At 40.6% G+C, this 17657-nt stretch overlaps 1 protein-coding gene across 1 annotated transcript; it reads right to left on the bottom strand.

Moving 5' to 3' along the window:
- Positions 1–4525: 4525 nt before the first annotated feature.
- On the bottom strand, positions 4526–15952 carry LOC120301995 (vomeronasal type-2 receptor 116-like). Its single transcript, XM_039329878.1, has 4 exons — positions 15008–15952; positions 6170–6397; positions 5516–5642; positions 4526–5424 (listed from the first exon to the last, which is right to left on the bottom strand). Exons 1-4 carry the CDS (start codon positions 15950–15952, stop codon positions 4526–4528), a joined length of 2199 nt encoding a protein of 732 aa, XP_039185812.1.
- Positions 15953–17657: the final 1705 nt, after the last annotated feature.

The following is a 17657-nucleotide window of genomic DNA, read 5'->3' as shown; positions in this document are numbered from 1 at the left end:
TAAAAAAGGCATACGTATTAAAAAGAAAAAGTACTTGAAAGAAAAAGAGATAATAAAAAAAGAAAAGAGAAAGAAGAAAAGAGATATAAAAAAGTACAATCTATAAAATATTAAAGTTTATACACAAGTTATTAGAAAGCTAAATGATATTTTTTATATCCAGTTTATATTGTATAAAATTTATCCATTTTTCCCATACCGCAAAAAATTTCTCTTGCGATTGCTCCTTTAATAAAGCCGAAATCTTTGCCATTTCCGCCAAATAAGAAACTTTAAAAAACCACTCTTGCAAGGTAGGCAAAGATTCCTTCTTTCAATATTGCCCTACTAACAGCCTAGCGGCCGTAATCAAATTTAACATCAATATAACTTCCTTAGCATCACAATCAGTAACAATACCTAACAAAAACAATTGTGGGGTAAATTTTACCCTCTTTCTAAAAATTCTTTGAATATTCCACCATATCTTAATCCAAAAAACTTTTATATTTTTACACGACCACCAAATATGATAATAAGTAGCATCCAAACACCCACATCTCCAACATTTAGGCTGTAAGTCAGGATACATACGGGACATTTTTTGTGGATCAAGGTGCCATCTGTAAAACATTTTGTAAAAATTCTCCCTTAAGTTCTGGGCTTGTGTAAATTTAACATTCCTCACCCAGATGGTTTCCCAGGTATCTAGTAGAACTGGTTCACCAAAATTTTGTGCCCATTTAATCATACATTCTTTAATTAGTTCTGGTTCTGAGTCCAGTTCTACTAGCACCCCATAAATTCTCTTAATGTGAGTTCGCCTTTGATCTTTTACTTGTTTAAAGAGATTTTCATCTTCTCTGAGCAGACCCACATTACGATCTATCTTCCATCTATCAGCTATTTGTCTATACTGAAACCATGAATATATAATATTTTCATGTGCTAAATCTTCCAAAGATTTTAACTGCCAATTTTTACCATCCCACCTGAGTAATTGCGCATAAGAAACACTATCCATCTTAACTCCTCTTCTTATCCCCTCTATCGCATGCCAAGGTATAGCCCATAATGGTATTTTAAACTCACTTTTATAATATTTCCTCCAAATCCGAAGTAAAGAGATCCTTATAATATGAGATTTAAAAACCCGATCCACTTTTTTATTAAAAATTAGATAGGCATACCATCCAACCCTCCAAATGGAGTATTTCTACATTTGTTAAATTAACCCAATCACTAATTAGTGTTAAAGCCACAGCATCATAATATAATTTCAGATTCGGTACCTTGAGTCCACCTCTCTCACGGAAGTCTTGCATAATTTTAAGCTTTACCCTTGGTTTTTTTCCTGCCCAAATAAATTTGTTAATACCTTTCTGCCATTCATTTAAATTAACCTCATTCTTTAAAATAGGTAACATTTGAAATAAAAAGAGAAATTTTGGCAGGACATTCATTTTAATCACTGCAATTCTTCCCATAAGAGATAACTGTAACTTCTCCCAATTTTTCAAATCTTTTTGTACCCTGACCCACAGCCTTTCATAATTGTTTTTATACAATTTTACATTAGAAACAGATAGGGTAACCCCCAGATATTTTATCTTATCAACAATTTCTGTTCTGTTCTGTTCTATTCTCAACCCATTTGACTTGTCATACATTATATATATTTAGAAAAAAACAGTTAACAGGTTAAACAATTGCAAAGTTAAAGTTCAAGGCCCTCTGTTAACAATCTGCGATTATAATTTACTCATAGAAAGTCTGCAAATGTAAAAAAGGAACCTTTTATTATTTATGGTGGACATGTGATAAAGAAAAGAAATATTGGAGTAGGATTTACATCTTACTACGGAAGATTCTCGAAGTGAATATAATTATAAAGGCAGAAACTTTTCATTTGGGTTTAATGGGTTTAACTGATGCTAGGCTACAGTGCTAGGCTGCATTAACAGAGGGATAGAATCAAGATCACGTGAAGTATTAATACCACTCTTCAATGCCTTCGTAAGGCCACACTTGGAATACTGCATCCAGTTTTGGTCACCACGATGTAAAAAAGATGTTGAGACTCTAGAAAGAGTACAGAGAAGAGCAACAAAGATGATTAGGGGACTGGAGGCTAAAACATATAAGGAACGGTTGCTAGACTTTCGTCTAGTTTAACGAAGAGAAGGACAAGGGGGGACATGATAGCAGTATTCCAATATCTCAGGGGCTGCCATAAAGAAGAGGGAATTAAGCTATTTTCCAAAGCACCTGAAGGCAGGACAAGAAGCAACTGGTGGAAACTAATCAAGGAGAGAAGCAACCTAGAACTAAGGAGAAACTTTCTTACAGTGAGAACAATTAATCAGTGGAACAGTCTGCCTCCAGAAGCAGTAAATGCTCCAACACTGGAAGTTTTTAAGAAGAGACTGGACAGCCATTTGTCCGAAATGGTGTACGGTTTCCTGTCTGAGCAGGGGGTTGGACTAGATGACCTCCAAGGTCCCTTCCAACTTTACTACTATTACTATTACTATTATCTTATTTTACCACACCAAAGGGAGTTGGAAATCAGTTGTCATGGTTCTGATAAATGAGACCAGTAGAAATAAGAACTGTGAGGCAATTGCTTTCCTCAAAGAACACTTTTAATGGCTACACAATATCAGCACAAACAAAGGTGAAACCAAAAATGAAAGTTACCCCCCAAAAGGTTACAAAGTAAAAGTTGAAATGCCCACCTCTTCGTATGTCATAAATCAAAATCCCGAATTAATAGCTTCCTAATGGTAGCTCCAGCCTGCCAAACTTTAAGGCTGCTTGAACTTGGTTCCCATAAGAAAGGTATTGTTTTGACTAAACTATATGAATGCATCTGCTCCTTCCCATTGCTGAGGCAACTGAAATGTGAGGAAACACAGCTGAATTCAGAGCATTTGAAGGTTTGACATCAGTGCTTTTTCTTTCTTTTTCCCCTTTCCCCTACACCAGACATGTCAAACAGAAGGCCCGCGAAGTGGTTTCATGTGGCCCGCAAAGCCATCCTGGAAACAGTGAGGGAACGGCCCCCGTTGCCTTGGCCCTGGCCCAGGCCACCCGGGAGCCAATGTACAATTTTGTGGTGGCCATCTTGGCACTTGCCCCGGTGGACCATGCCTTGGCACTTGCCCTGGTCCCACCCTCTTCTGCCAGAGACCCTCAGATCTGTCTCACTCCTACCCAGGCCCCCAGAGGCATCCTTGATGCGAATGATGTAGAACTGGCCATGCCCATCCAGTAGGCCACACCCACTCCATCCACGCCCACCCAGTAGGCTGCACCCTCTCTGGCCACACCCACCCAGCCCCAAGGGCAATCGCAATGCTGATGCAGCCCTCAGTGAAATTGAGTTTGATACCCCTGCCCTACACTTTTCCTTTCCCTTCTCCCTCCCCTATTTTCCTACTATTTTGTCTTGTCTTTTTTTCTTTTATATTATAAATCAATAAAGAAAGTTTCTTATCTACCACAAATCATTATCTCTGATCTGGCCGGGATCAAATTCTCTCTTTTGGTTCTTCCTAGTAAAATCTTTCCTTAGGTTTTTAATTGGGAATTATCCCAAAAATTGCATCTCATTTCCAGAGTTCATAAGTCTCTGTTGTAAATATCTCTACAATATCCATCGTTGAAAAATTCAACAATCATCATACTTGATTGAATTTCCTAGAAATTATTTAAATTGGATACTAGCAGGTATTGGACTTTTGATGGAATATATTTGGATTATATTTGTGCCAGAAATTTCATTGGCCTTTACTACTGAGAAGCCATATATATCCAGCTGAAAGATCTTTTGAATTTAGCCCATTATGTGATCTAGAAAACTGACAATGTTTGCTTGTTTAAGAAACAATTCACGCCCTAACTTTTCTTTTTCACATTCTAGTCTGCATATGGATTAAGATGACCACTCAAGACAAATTGACAATCCATATTTAATCTATATATTTAATCAGAGCTGTCTATCACACAACGAAATGTGTACATACATACATCAATTTGTGGTATTTTTTATCTATCTATGTAGATTCTCAGTCATCCAGGTCATATGGTAGTTACTCCAAAGGTGCTTTTTCATGTGGCAACTGGATTTCTTGTTTTTCTTGGAAGACATTTTGCTTCTCATGCAAGAAGCTTCTTCAGCTCTGACTGGGCATTGGGGAATGGAAGGATTTATACTCCTTAAAGGCTGGTGGTCATTTGCATTCTTTTAGAGAGTTGTTGAGGCCACCTGAGGGTTTATCTGTGTCATCAGGGGCACTTGAATAGTGCAAATGGGTATGGAAAGTCCAATTGTCTTGTGAAAAAGCACCTTTGGAATATTTGTTTATCTGTATGCTTTTATAGTCCCCATTTCCAGAAGGGAAAAAAGTTCTGAGCTATATAAATTTTAAGGGACACGGCAATATAGAAGGCCAATCTTACTGCAATTGCTGGCTTAAATGTGCCAGTGTGGAAGATCTCCAACATCTACATATAAAGGATATCAGGAAAATGGAAAGATTTGTTAAAACTGTCTTTTCATGAGTTGATGCTTATCATTCAGTTCGGGTCTCATCACAATGATAAAACACTTGGGAAGGAAGATGCACACCAATAAGCCAGCACTGGAGGAGATCATGGAGAAGATCTCCACAGCCAAGGTATATTTGCCCCTTGTGCTTAGATAGGTTGGAATAAAGCACAGCCAAACACTGCAGAAGACTAACATGCTGAAGGTGATGAATTTGGCTTCATTGAAACTATCAGGTAACTTCCTAGCTAGAAAAGCAGCAGAAAAGCTAACAAGAGCAAGAAAACCCATAAAACCCAAAACACAGTAGAACATGACTGAGTCTTCATTGCATTCCACGATGAGTTCTTCAGACACTGAGTGTGCATCAAAATCTGGGTATGGTGGGGATGTTATCAGCCACACAGCACAAACACACATTTGAACAAGGGAACAAGACAGAAGAATAAAACTGACCATTCTTCCCCCCACCCATTTCCTTAATCTGGAACCAGGTTTGGTGGCCATGAATGCTAGAACCACAACAAAGGTTTTGGCCAAGACACAAGAAACTGCCACAGAAAAAATGAGGCCAAAAGCTGGTTGTCGAAGGAGACACACAATTGTGTTAGGTCTCCCAATGAAAAGAAAAATGGAAAGGAAAGAAAGGAGGAGGGAAACTAGGAGGATGTAGGTGAGATTCCGGTTGTTGGCTTTGACAATGGGAGTGTCTTTGTGTTTCATGAAGATTGTGATTACCAAAGTTGTCATTAAAGAAAAGCAAAGCGAAAGAACAGTCAGACTGATCCCCAAGGGTTCTTCATAGGTCAAAAAGGTGATCCGCTTTGGAATGCACATATTTTTGTGAGCATTTGGATATTGATCTTCTGGACATGGAGAACAGTCATCTACATCTGAAAAAGAACACAGTGGAATTGATGCAGTGGATTACAGACAGTGTTGTACCCTCATGGCTTAGTCCTGTTTTATCTGGAAATTTCCTACCCTTCATTTTTGATATTTTCCCCTCTGGACAACGACGGCAAGCATAGCAGCAAAACGACCCCCCTTCTATCTTTTCCTTGCTGTATCCTGTCTCACAAGGGTCATTACACTGAGATAAAGGTAATGCCTATCAATGAAGAAAAACAAATATTTTAAGATATGGAAGAAAAAGAAGAGATATTCTTACTATGGAATCAACCACATAAAAATGGATTAATAAGCAGAAGTAATGTGATTGCATCATTTTGAGATCTAATTGGTTTGAAATAATAATTCATTAAACATCTACAATTATTGCTATCAATGTCTTTCTATATCCATTAACCCCAGTCTCCAGAGACAATTTTTGTGTTGGTTTAAAGATGGTTTTCTCAAATTCTTAATTTTGAAGTCACGATACTCATGAAAGGCAGTACACTATATTGTAGCTTTTACTTCAAAACCATGTATTGTCCATAATTAACAGGGCCAAAATAATGAATATAGGGTTCTATATGAACTATTAGAAAAGTAAAGATTTGTACAGATTTTTTCCCTTCCTTAGAACATTGATATTTAGGCTAATTTAGAGATGAGGCTCTAAGACTTTCATCCATAAAGAAATTTTTACACTATATAAATGAAGGCAGACCAAGCTAGATTCAGACAGCTAACCTGATTAAAACCTCCTGGCCAGGTGATGGAATCTATAGAAATATTGAAGAATTTGTCTGCTGGAACTGTGGGATCTACCATTCCAACTTGGACCCTAGCAAAGGATTGGTTTGAGAATGTGACCCAGTTGATAACATCATATCCGCCAATGAATTCTCCATTTTCATCAAAGGAGATCTTCTCACCAACACTGTTGTTGAATCTGACATGTCTCAGAAAAGAATGAACCTGAAATACAGGGACAGCCAGAGATAGACAACGAGAGAAAAGGACAGAGGGAAGGAGAAATTATTTATATGTTCAAAACATAGATATGGATGTTTAAATAAAGAAAATATAAAAACTTTCATTTAAACTGTAGGTCAGAATCAAACAAGTAACATAACAATCATTCCAACATAGAGGTAGAGGGAAAATATCAAATTATTGAAATAAAATTCACATAGAATTGCAAAATAAAAAAACCAGCACAAAAATTTTAAAATTAATCTCAACAACAACAAGAACAAAACAACAACAACAATAATAAAAATAACAACAACAATAATAATGTTGGAATGGACTTTGGAGGTCATCTTCTTGTCCAATCTCCTGCTCAGGCAGGAAACCGTATACCATTTCAGACAAATGGCTTTATAATCTCTTCTTAAAAACTTCCAGTATTGGAGCATTCACAGCCTCTGGAGGCAGGTTGTTCCACTGATTAATTTTTCTAACTGCCAGGAAGTTTCTCCTTAGATCTAGGTTGCTTCCTTCCTTGAATATTTTCCATCTATTGCTTCTTGTCCTGCCTTCAGGTGCTTTGGAGAATAGCCTGACTCCCTCTTTTTTGTGGCATATTAGATGTGATATTAGAAGACTGCTATCATGTCCCTCCTCATCTTTCTCTTCATTAAACTAGACACACCTAATTCCAACAACTGTTCCTTATGTGTTTTAGCCTTCAGTCCCCTTGCTAAAGCTTCTTAAGACAGATAACCTCTTAATAAATATATGAGAAATAATAAAATGTATATAAGGCTATAAAATAGTTATACTATTCTTACTTAGAAAGAGATTTATACTTGCTGTAGGCATGCTAAAGTTAGATTTTAATTATTGCAGCTGCAATCCAGGAACCTAGAAGCAACATATTAACACGGTAAAACAAAATTTAACTGAAAAAATCTATATCTACACATATACGTATATATGTATATGTCTGTGAAGATGATGAGTGGGACCTCGTCGAAACGTCGCCAAGATACTCTCAATCTTGCACAGGAAAAGACCCAAATATGCCAAGACCTGCATACCTGTACCAGTGAAAATCTACGAAAACAAATATATATGACGCGGGAGAAAACCCGTATAACCAAAGACCTACATACAAACACCCGTGAAAACCTCAGAAAACAAATATTGTACCTCTACGGGGAGGATATCCACCATCTGACCAGGACCTATGAAAAACTCGAAGTCCAAAGAGCTTCCATTTTATGTGACCTCGCATTGCTACGCAACTGCCGAGATCAAAATTTAATCCCCACAGGTTTCCAATTGAAATTCCACTCCAACTCTGCAGCCACCAAACACATCCTGAAAAGAACAGAATTGGCCCTAATCAGAAATGAACTTCACACAAAAAGATTCCTCCTAGACCGAATCAACAAAGTTCTCCTCACACTTCATCTCAAACTCAGCAACAAGATCCACCCCGCACTTTGGGACAAATCCAAACAACTTGCCGTCTGGAGAGCCGAAACACAGACCACCCTCAAGACAGACACACACACCAACAAACTCCGAAGACTACAAGAATGCCAGAAACAAACCCCTTCTCCCTCACAGCCACACATGAAACAAACAGTGCATAACATCTCAGATAGGATCCTCACCAAAGCCAAAACCAATGTCCTTTTCAAAGGATTCAACTTTGCAGTCGCTCCCAAACACATCCCCACTGAAACCATTATATGCGGAGTTGAAACCAGCCTGAAAAACTCATTCCATTTCTTAGAGATCATAAAGAAACAAAACTTACAGCCCAGCGACCTACTTGTGAGCTTCAATGTCATATCCCGCTTCATCCAAGTGCCAATCAAAGAAGCCTTGACAGCTATCCAAAACAAATACAACCCCCCCAAACACATCCTAGATCTGACCAACCACTGCCTATCCAACACATACTTCATCTATAACAGACAAAAATACACACAAATAAAAGGAGCACCCATGGGATCACCCCTCTCACCTGTCATTGCAAACCTCTACATGGAACACTTTGAAACCCAAGCTCTAGAAAAATCTGAATACAAACCCAAACTCTGGCTCAGATACGTAGACGACACCTTCGTAATCTGGCCACATGGGAAAGAAAAACTGGACAACTTCCTCATACACCTCAACAGCCTATACCCCAAAATACAGTTCGCCATGGAAACAGAAGCTAATAACCAACTTCCCTTCCTGGATGTCTTAGTCTACAAGAAATCCAATGGCTCCCTAGGACACATCATCTACCAGAAGAAAACACACACAAACCGCTATCTGCATGCCCTCTCACACCACCACCCAGCACAGATCAACTCCGTAGCCAAGACACTCATCTCTAGAACAAAATGCTTAGCTGATGAACAACATCTAAAAACCGAACTACACATTCTCACTAATGTACTTACATCCAATGGATTCCAAAGAAATAAGATTACCAAACTAATCCAAAAAGAAACCCCCACTAAAACCCAAGACAGAGAACAAGAAAACGGCAAAGCCCTCTTCCCTTACATAAAAGGCACCACAGACAGAATCAGTAAGATCCTCCACAAACACAACATTAATACTGCACAAACAGAAAAATATCCACCATCCTAAGAAACCCCAAAGATAAAATTGAATTAGAAAATCAAGGAGTATACGAAATCCCATGCACCACTTGTCCCACCACATACATCAGACAAACCAACAGAATAATAAGTGCACGCATTGAAGAACATAAGAACTCAGTCAAAAAAGAGGAACCAACTTCTTCCCTGGTCCAACACCTTAAAATCGCAGGACATGAAATTGACTTTAATAACAGAATAATCAGAGAAGCCATCAAGATAGAAAAACGCCCACACAGCATGAACAAACGAGATAATACCTCCCACCTACCAGCCATTTGGAAACCCGCCCTTATTGACAAATGAATCCCTAACACAAAGAATGACACCAGACCCACACTCACAAAGGCCACACAGGATGTCACCACCACACGTCCACGCAAGGAGCAAACCCAGTCCCCCACCGATGATGGGGCACGACCATGGACCAGAAGCCAGACCACAGCTGCATCATTGGCCACTTTAAATCCCTTCAATCCATACATGAAGCAAACTGACACCCACCATGAAGATGAGGCACAACCACGAATGCGAAGCCAAACAATAGCAATTCAGCTCACCATCTCACATCCCCATGCAACTCAGACTAACCTGAGCACAACAAAGCCCCCACCCAAAGAGAACACTCCCCCATCCAATCAGAGCACAGCCAGCCCCCCATCCAATCAGAGCACAGCCAATCCCCCATCCAATCAGAGCAAGCCAAGCTCTCAACCAATCAGTTCATACCCCCACTGGCAGTTAAAAGGAAGAAACAGCTACGATCATACATTGCTCCTAAAAGCACAAAGCCGAAAACACCAGCCTGAAGATGACGAATGAGATTTCGTCGAAACGTCGGCAAGACACTTCCAATTTGATGTGGGGTTTAACGTCGGCAAGACACTTCCAATTTGATGTGGGAGAAAACCCGAATACCAAAGACCTACATATACGGGTGTTTGTATGTAGGTCTTTGGTTATTCGGGTTTTCTCTCGCATCAAATTGGAAATGTCTTGGTGAAGTTCAGGCCGGTGTTTTCAGCTTCTTGCTTCTAGGAGCAATGTGTGATCATAGCTGTTTCTTCCTTTTAACTGCTAGTGGGGGTATGAACTGATTGGATGGGAGCTTGGCTGTGTTCTGATTGGCTGGAGGTGGTTAGGGGCTTGGCTGTGCTCTGATTGAATGGGGAGGTTGGCTGTGCTCTGATTGAATGGGGGAGTGTTCTGTTTGGGTGGGAGCTTTGTTGTGCTTGGGTTAGTCTGAGTTGCAGGGGGATTTGAGATGGTGAGCTGCATTGTTCTTGTTTGGCTTCGTGTTTGTGGTCGTGCCTCATCTTCATGGTGGGTGTCAGTTTGTTTCATGTATGGATTGGAGGGGTTTAAAGTGGCTAATGATGCAGCTGTGGTCTGGCTTCTGGTTTGTGGTTGTGCCTCATCATCAGTGTGGGTTTGGGTTTGCTTTTTGCGTGGAAGTGTGGTGGTGACATCCTGTCTGATTTTCGTGAGTGTGGGTCTGGTGTCATTCTTTGTGTTAGGGAGTTGTTTGTCAATAAGTGTGGGTTTCCAAACGGCTGGTAGATGGGAGGTATCATCTAGTTTATTCATGCTGTGTGGGCGTTTTGTGTGGGGTGAGTTGAATAATGTATGCCTGGGGCATTCTAAGGGTACACCCTTCATCCCCCTTTCTCTATTACCCTCTCAGTGAGCCCTGTCGGTCTATTATTGTTTTGTCCGGCTGTTCTCTCTGTTGTCATATTCCCCTGGTCTTTTGGTAGGCAAATAGATTGCTTTCATTGGGATTCGTGATGTCATTTATCCCATGTACTCAATGTCTGGTGTGCTGGGCAGAGTTCTACGTGGTGATTTATAGAGTTCTCATCAGAGAGCCAAGCCTCTTTGAGTAGGCGGCCTCCTTTGGTATTATCTCTGGATAAGGTTTGTACATTAGTGAGGTCAAACTTGTGCCCAAAGTTGGTCATATGGGTCCATACTTGCGAGTGTTGTTCATATCTTTTGACAGCCAGCTTGTGTTCATGCACCCTGGTTTTTAACCTTTTGGAGGTCTCCCCAACATAATTGCAGGGACAATCCTTGCATTTAATCTTGTATATTACTGCTGATTTTTCTTCATTGGGGAGCGGGTCTTTGGGATGCATGATTCTGGCACGCAACATCTGGTCTGGTTTGTGGGCCACTTTTATATTGTGGGGAGCATCGCACTATGTGTGCTCTAATCAATGATCAACACAGACAGATGGATACCCTGGAGACATGGGTCCAGGATTACCGAGAGCACTGTAACGTGACACTAACGTGCTAGCATTTCTGGGCATTGGACTACCACATCCATCATACACATTTAGGGTGTACCCTAAAAATGCCTCAGGCATACATTATTCAACTCACCCCATGGAGTTAGGAGAGGATGGGGTGAAAATAACACCACAACCCATTGACAACCAGACAGTGAGTACCTGTGAATGACTGGCAGGAGACCTTTCCCTGGGAGTTTGCACATGAGCAAAAAAAGCACGAGAGTTGCTAAATGGGGGAGTGGAACCCAATGGACAATTTGTAGACTTTTTGGTGGTGAGAAGGTAAGGACTATGGACAATGGATAAGAGGCAGGGGGATCAGAGTGAACAGTGAGAAGGAGGTCCCCCGGATGCTGTGGAGCAGCCCTGGAGTGGAGCAGCACCACCCAGTAGAGGAGCGGATGCAAGAACACATTGGACAGAAGCCCCCATACAAGATAGCCAAATACACTTGGGAGACCGCTTTAGAGGTGCCTGCACACATGCAGAAACAGCAGGGAGAAAGAGCAAGAAGACAGAGTTAAACACACAGCACATTGACAGCCCCATAGAGAAAAAACGGACGCGATCCGGAATGAGGAGAGGGAATGAACTGGGACGTTTGACACAATGGGATGGTTGGAGGGATATGAACAAAGCAAGTACCAAAAAGGGGGGGGGAGGAGCGAACAGTGACTCCAGAAACCAATGGGGATGCGGCGGATGACTACAGAAGCACAAGAAGGACGATCAAAAAAGAAAGGGGGAAGGAAAGAGCAGTAAGCCCGAAACTCAATAAGGTGGAAGCAAACAACTGGACACATACGAGGGAAGCGAGTGGCCCAAAAAGGGGGGGAAGGAGAATGGCAACATTGGGAACCAATGGTGGAATAATAGACAACGGTGTTCATACAAAGGGGGGGATTGGAGAAAGAGAAGTGAATAACGGAATTGCAACCTTGAAAAACATTAAGAGAACAGCCACTGTGCGCCCCTAGGAATGAAACAATTAGTACTATTGGATGGACTGATGACCAGGTCCAGGAGCTGTGTGCAAAACTGGCCAGTATTATAAAAAGGGCCTCCTATTGACTCATTTTTATACTCTGATGATGTCAGTAGTGCTGACCGACGAAAGCTCAGCGTGTTATTAAACGATTTTTTGTTTAATTTTATCCTGGTGTTCGTATTTGTTGTTGTTGTTGTTGTTGTGTGTGTGTGTGTGTGTGTGTGCGCGCGCATGCCCGCTATAATACGTGATATGCCCACTCCTGGCCAGCTAGCAACAGAGAAAAGCAGTCAGGCTCCTTCTCCCCCAGCTAATGTTTGTGAATGGGGAAATCTGTGTATCTCTACAGAGCTTAGGAATAATCTTGAAGGACAGGAGGGGGAGTCAAATAAGAGGACCATAAGGCTGGACCACGATAAATAATTTGAGAAAATATTTCAAACAAGCCCAGTTCTCCCTTTTCTTTGTGGCAACCCCTGAGATATTGGAACACTGATATCTGGTCACTCCTAATCCTTCTTTTCATTAAACTGGACATAACCAATTCTAGCACCTGTTCTTTATATGTCTTAAGCTCCAGTCCTCTAATCACCTGTCTTGCTCTTCTCTGCACTCCTTCTAGAGTCTCAACATCTTTTTTTAACATTGTGGTGACCAGAACTGGATGCAGGATTCCAAGTGTGGCCTTATCAAGACATTAGAATGTGGTATTAACACTTCATGTGATCTTGATTCTATCCCTCTATTAATGCAGCCTAGAACTGTATTGATCTTTTTGGTAGCTGCTGGCTCATATTTAAGTGATTGCCTACTAGGTCTCCAAGATCCCTTTTACAATTACTACTGTTGAGTGATGTACCACCTGTACTGTACCTGTGAATTTGGTTTTTTTCTTGCCGAAATGTGGAACCTTACTTTTTCCATTGTTGAATTACATTTTGTTAGATAACACCCAGTGTTTAAGTCTGTCAAGTGCTGGAGTGTTGGCTATCCACTCATCAAAATCATTGATGAAGATGTTGAAGAGTACTGGGCCTAAAACAGAGCCTTGGGGTACACTTCTACACACTTCCCTCCATGTAAATGCAGTTCCATTGAGGACTATATGTGGTGGTGATGCTGTTTAACCCAGAGGTCCCCAATCTTTTGAGCACCAGGGACCAGTTGCGTGGAGAGAGGTTTTTCCATGGACTGGAGGGGGCGTGGTTTTGTGTTCTGCCTGCATCCCACGGATGGGAATTTGCTTGTTTGTATACCCGGTTGGGGACCCCTGATCTAACCAACTTTTTTATCTTATCAAGTAGTAACTTGTGGTCTACTTTAGTAATTGCTTCACTAAAGTCCAAGTAAATTGTATCCACAGCATTCGTCTAGTCCATTAATTTTGTTACCCGGTCAAATAAAATTTGCCTGGCATGATCTGTTTTTGACAAACCCATGTTGGCTTTTGGTTATGACTCTGTTTGCCCCTAGGTATTCGCTATTCATTGTTTGATTATCTTTTCCAGAAACTTCCCAAGTATTGAGATCACGCTGATACATCTGTAGGTTCCTGGATCTAGCAATTTAGACTGCCAGGACTGCATTGTATCCAGCAATTCTAGATTTCCCTGACTTTGTATGCCAGATGTTAAATAAATAAATAAATAAATGCATGGATGTAAAGATCCACTTCTGGAAATGCCTAAAAACGTGAGTACAATTATACTTTCAGCCATCAAAAACTGGTTCTGGCTAAATTCAAACCTTCCAAACAAAGCATCTACAACAGAATAAAAAGCAACTACAGCATATCATATAGCGAGTGTAGAATACTTCTTCCATTAACTTACAGATTGAACTTATGGCAGAGTGATGGAACGTAGTAAAGAAGATGGATTCCCAGGATGGAGGAGATGCTTTTTTACTTCAGAGAAGTAAAAGGCAATCCACATGTGTGGGAGAAAGAAGATGAAGGTAACCCTCTCTTATACTTCACCGGATAGACTGTAGATACATAGAGTAGAGTGCTGAGTCCTGCAAGGTTTTTTCTATAGGTTTGAAACAATAAAGAAACCAGCTTGGAAGAATCATCATGTATTACCAAGAGGGCTTGACATGTATTTAATACAAAGAAGAGCAAATAATATGATTAAAAGCCTGGAAAATAAAACATACGAAGAACGGTTGCAGGATTTGGATTTGGCTAGTCTAGAGAAAAGAAGGACATGATAGCAGTCTTCCAGTATTTAAGAGGCTGCCACAAACAGGAGGAGATCCTCTTATTTTCCAAAGCACCAGAGTACAGGATAAGAAACCAGGGATGGAAACTAATGAAGGAGAGAAGCTAATTGGAATTAAGGAGAAACTTCCTAAAAGCGAGGACAATTAACCAGTGGTTAATTGTCTTGAGAAGTTGTAGGTGCTTCATCACTGGAGGTTTCTAAGAAGAGTCTGGACAGTCACTTGTCTGAAATGGTATAGGAACTTCTGCTTGAGCAGGGGGCTGGACTAGAAGACCTCCAAGGTTCCTTCCAGCTCTATTCCGATTCTGATTCCAATTTCATTGACAGAAACATATTCTAAATATTTCAAATGGTTAATGAAATACTACATCTCAATTTTAGATCTAAAGTCAATCGCCCTAAAGTATATTGTTTGTTAAAGTTTATGGACAGATCTTGAAACTACAGATATGGTGATTTATTACCTGCCACCACATTTGATTGTGAAACTGTTTCCTTCCTTTTTTCATTATTGATGTTTCCCTGGCTTTGGATAAATACAGAGATTGCAAAGCATGTGCCACAGCATAGACTGCATTGTAAATATTGTAACTCTGGCCACTGATGCGTGTTTCAAACACAGATGTAGGAAGGGTCTCAATTCTCTCCTGTCCAGTACAAGTTTTCTCAGTCGTCTCCGTTCTTGAGTTTGAGAAGAAACAGCCAAATGCCTGTTCCCAGAAATCTTTTCGAAAATGATCATGGTGGTCATTGTTTGGACTTAGATTGCGAAGAAATTCCTGGAAGTGTGGAACATCTTTCGTGTGAACTGCAAAGGATAAAGCACCATGTAGGAAATGGATATCCCAAGTTTTATGAAGGGACATTGAAGTATAATCTGTCTGAGCATTTATAAGCCAGATCTTTGGCTTCTTTGGTATATCCTCCACTTCTGTAAACTGGAGGAAAGTTCTCAGAACTGATATGGTCTGAATTTTACCATATACAATTATCACATTTGCTGTGCTGTTCATGAGAATATGGTATATTTTTAGTCCTTCATCCATGGCATCAGTAAAATCACTGTAAAAATCTATGTTTGGTAACTCTCCTATGAACTCAGTGCAGATGCCATACTCAGAAAAGATAGGGACTACTTCCTGGACAAATTTCTCTGCTTTTTCATCCTTTACTACAAGAATTCCAACCCAGATCCATCTTAAGTACTTCAATAGCTCCATGAGACCGCTATGTTCGTGGGATTCATCTGGAAACATTTGCTGGAAGAAAACTGCTTGAGTCTCTTTATCCATGGCTGGAGCAGAGCCATAGGTCAATTGCAGGAAGACAAACATAAGTAACTGTGAAGGTCTAAGTGAACCTCTGAAAATGTGTACATTCATTTGAATCTCTGGGTGCCCTTGAAACATTATGCAATTAGTTGTCTTTATTTAGGATTATTAACCAATATATCACTTTTCTGGAAATAGTCGCATTGTTTATATTTCAAATTTGTACCTTAATTTGCTGTCTCAGATTGGAGAACAAGAACTTGGAAGTCTTCCAAACAAACTCCCTGCTCAAGCAGGAAACCCTATAAAATTTTAGATAAATGGTTGTTCAATCTCTTCTTAAAAACCATGAACACTGGAGCACCTACGACTTCTGCAGGCAAATTGTTCCACTGGTTAATTATTCTAATTGTCAGGAAATTTCTCCTCAGTTTTAGCTTGCTTCTCTCCTTGATTAGTTTCCATCAATTCCTTCTTTGTCTGCCTTAAGGTGCTTTGAAGAATAGGTTGAGCCTCTCTTCTTTGTGGCAGCTCCTTAGATATTGGAAGAGTTATCATATCACCCCTAATTGTTCTTTTCATTAAATTTGTTGTTGTTGTTAATTATGAAGTCGTGTCCGACCCATCGTGACCCCATGGACAACATTCCTCCAGGTCTTCCTGTCCTCTACCATCTTCTGGAGTCCATTTAAGTTCACACCTACTGCTTCAGTGACTCCATCCAGCCATCTCATTCTCTGTCGTCCCCTTCTTCTATTGCCCTCAATCTTTCCCAGCATTAGGCCCTTCTCCAGTGAGTCCTTCCTTCTCATTAGGTGGCCAAAGTATTTGAGTTTCAACTTCAGGATCTGGCCTTCTAAAGAGCAGTCGGGGTTGATCTCTTCTAGGACTGACCGGTTTGAACGCCTTGCAGTCCAAGGGACTCGCAGGAGTCTTCTCCAGCACCATAGTTCAAAGGCCTCAATTCTTTTGCGCTCAGCCTTTCTTATGGTCCAACTTTCACAGCCATACATTGCAACTGGGAAAACCATGGCCTGGACTATACGCACTTTTGTTGGCAGGGTGATGTCTCTGCTTTTTAGTATGCTGTCTAGATTTGCCATAGCTTTCCTCCCCAGGAGCAAGCGTCTTTTAATTTCTTGGCTGCAGTCCCCATCTGAGGTGATCTTGGAGCCCAGAAAAATAAAATCTGTCACTACCTCCATTTCTTCCCCATCTATTTGCCAGGAATTGAGAGGGCCGGATGCCATGATTTTGGTTTTCTTAATGTTGAGTTTCAAGCCAACTTTTGCACTCTCCTTCTTCACCCGCATCAAGAGGCTCTTTAGTTCCTCTTCACTTTCTGCCATTAGAGTGGTATCATCTGCATATCTTAGGTTGTTGATATTTCTCCCGGCAATCTTAATTCCAACTTTTGTTTCATCTAGCCCTGCCTTTCTCATGATGTGCTCTGCATATAAGTTAAATAGGCAGGGTGACAGTATACAGCCTTGCCAGACTCCTTTTCCAATTTTGAACCAATCAGTGGTTCCGTATCCAGTTCTCACTGTTGCTTCTTGACCCGCATATAGGTTTCTCAAGAGACAAATAAGATGGTCTGGTATTCCCATCTCTTTTAGAACTTGCCACAATTTGTTGTGATCCACACAATCAAAGGCTTTAGCATAGTCATGAAGCAGAAGTAGATGTTTTTCTGGAACTCCCTAGCTTTCTCCATGATCCAGTGTATGTTGGCAATTTGATCTCTAGTTCCTCTGCCTCTTCGAAATCCTGCCTGTACTTCATTAAACTAGATGTATTCAATTGCTCTTCATATGTTTTAGTCTCCAGTCCCCTAATCATC

Source organism: Crotalus tigris, unplaced genomic scaffold (assembly GCF_016545835.1).
Source record: "Crotalus tigris isolate CLP2741 ecotype Arizona unplaced genomic scaffold, ASM1654583v1 scf7180000024422.1470167, whole genome shotgun sequence".
Classification (NCBI taxonomy): Eukaryota; Metazoa; Chordata; class Lepidosauria; order Squamata; family Viperidae; genus Crotalus; species Crotalus tigris.
The sequence above is the reverse complement of the archived record's forward strand: the minus strand, read 5'-3'. Positions and strand labels throughout refer to the sequence as shown.